Source organism: Phalaenopsis equestris, unplaced genomic scaffold (assembly GCF_001263595.1).
Source record: "Phalaenopsis equestris unplaced genomic scaffold, ASM126359v1 Scaffold191925, whole genome shotgun sequence".
NCBI lineage: Eukaryota > Viridiplantae > Streptophyta > Magnoliopsida > Asparagales > Orchidaceae > Phalaenopsis > Phalaenopsis equestris.
Window position 1 is genome coordinate 1 of NW_018211874.1, and position 924 is coordinate 924.

General features: G+C 35.2%; 1 protein-coding gene across 1 annotated transcript; it reads left to right on the plus strand.

Annotated features, from left to right (window-relative positions):
• Positions 1–44: 44 nt before the first annotated feature.
• On the plus strand, positions 45–819 carry LOC110034654 (epoxide hydrolase A-like). Its single transcript, XM_020738904.1, has 2 exons — positions 45–349; positions 432–819. Exons 1-2 carry the CDS (start codon positions 162–164, stop codon positions 676–678), a joined length of 435 nt encoding a protein of 144 aa, XP_020594563.1. The 5' UTR covers positions 45–161; the 3' UTR covers positions 679–819.
• Positions 820–924: the final 105 nt, after the last annotated feature.

Here is a 924-nt window from a genome sequence, read left to right on the forward strand (position 1 = left end):
ATCTTATAATTAATGATTATTTTTTCCATGCTAATCATTTCAATAATCATGAATGAATTTACCCCTCTATGATTCACTATTAACTTTCCAATCCCTTCCATCACGACCAGGAGCCTGGCAAAGTTGAAACACACTTTGCCCGAATCGACACACTATTACTCATGAAGATTTTGCTGACTTCCTTTAGTCCAAAGCCTTTGCTTATAGCGGATAATGGATCTTTGGGACGAAATAGTGAAGAAATCAGGTTGCCATCTTGGCTTTCTGAACATGATATCGACTATTTTGCAAGCAAATTTAGTAAGACGGGTTTTACAGGTGGAATCAACTATTACCGTAACTTAAACAGGTATTTTTATTATGTTCTCCCTTGACTCAAACTCAAATCAATCTGCGTATTCTGAACCAGTAGGACTGATCCTGTGATACAGGAACTGGGAACTGCTTGCACCTTGGACTGGGATTCAGATTACAGTGCCCACAAAGTTCATTACAGGGGATGAAGATTTGACCTACCATATGGCAGCAATGAAGGACTACATTGAAAAAGGAGGGTTTAAGAGAGGTGTTCCGTTGCTGGAGGATGTTATTATTATGAAAGGAATTGGGCATTTCATTAACCAGGAAAAGCCGGAAGAGATATCTGAACACATTTATAATTTCTTCAAGAAATTTTGATGGTTCTGATCAGTGATTTTTTGATGAGCTTTTGATGTTTTCTGAAGATGATGTGCTCACTAATGGTTTTCTGATCAAAACTGATTAGTGATTTAAGGTGTTTCAAGTTTGTAATAAATGATTAGCATGATTAAATATTCTATGCATTAATATGCTCAGATAAAGTTTGATTTTATTATTATTATTATTATTTTGATGTCTTGTGATGCAACAATTAGTGTTCGAATGATATAATGCAATCTCATT

Coding starts and splice junctions, on each gene's coding strand:
- LOC110034654 (XM_020738904.1), top strand. CDS start 162: ATGAAGATTTTGCTGACTTCCTTTAGTCCAAAGCCTTTGCTTATAGCG. Junction 350..431: donor TATTACCGTAACTTAAACAG/GTATTTTTATTA, acceptor CCTGTGATACAG/GAACTGGGAACTGCTTGCAC.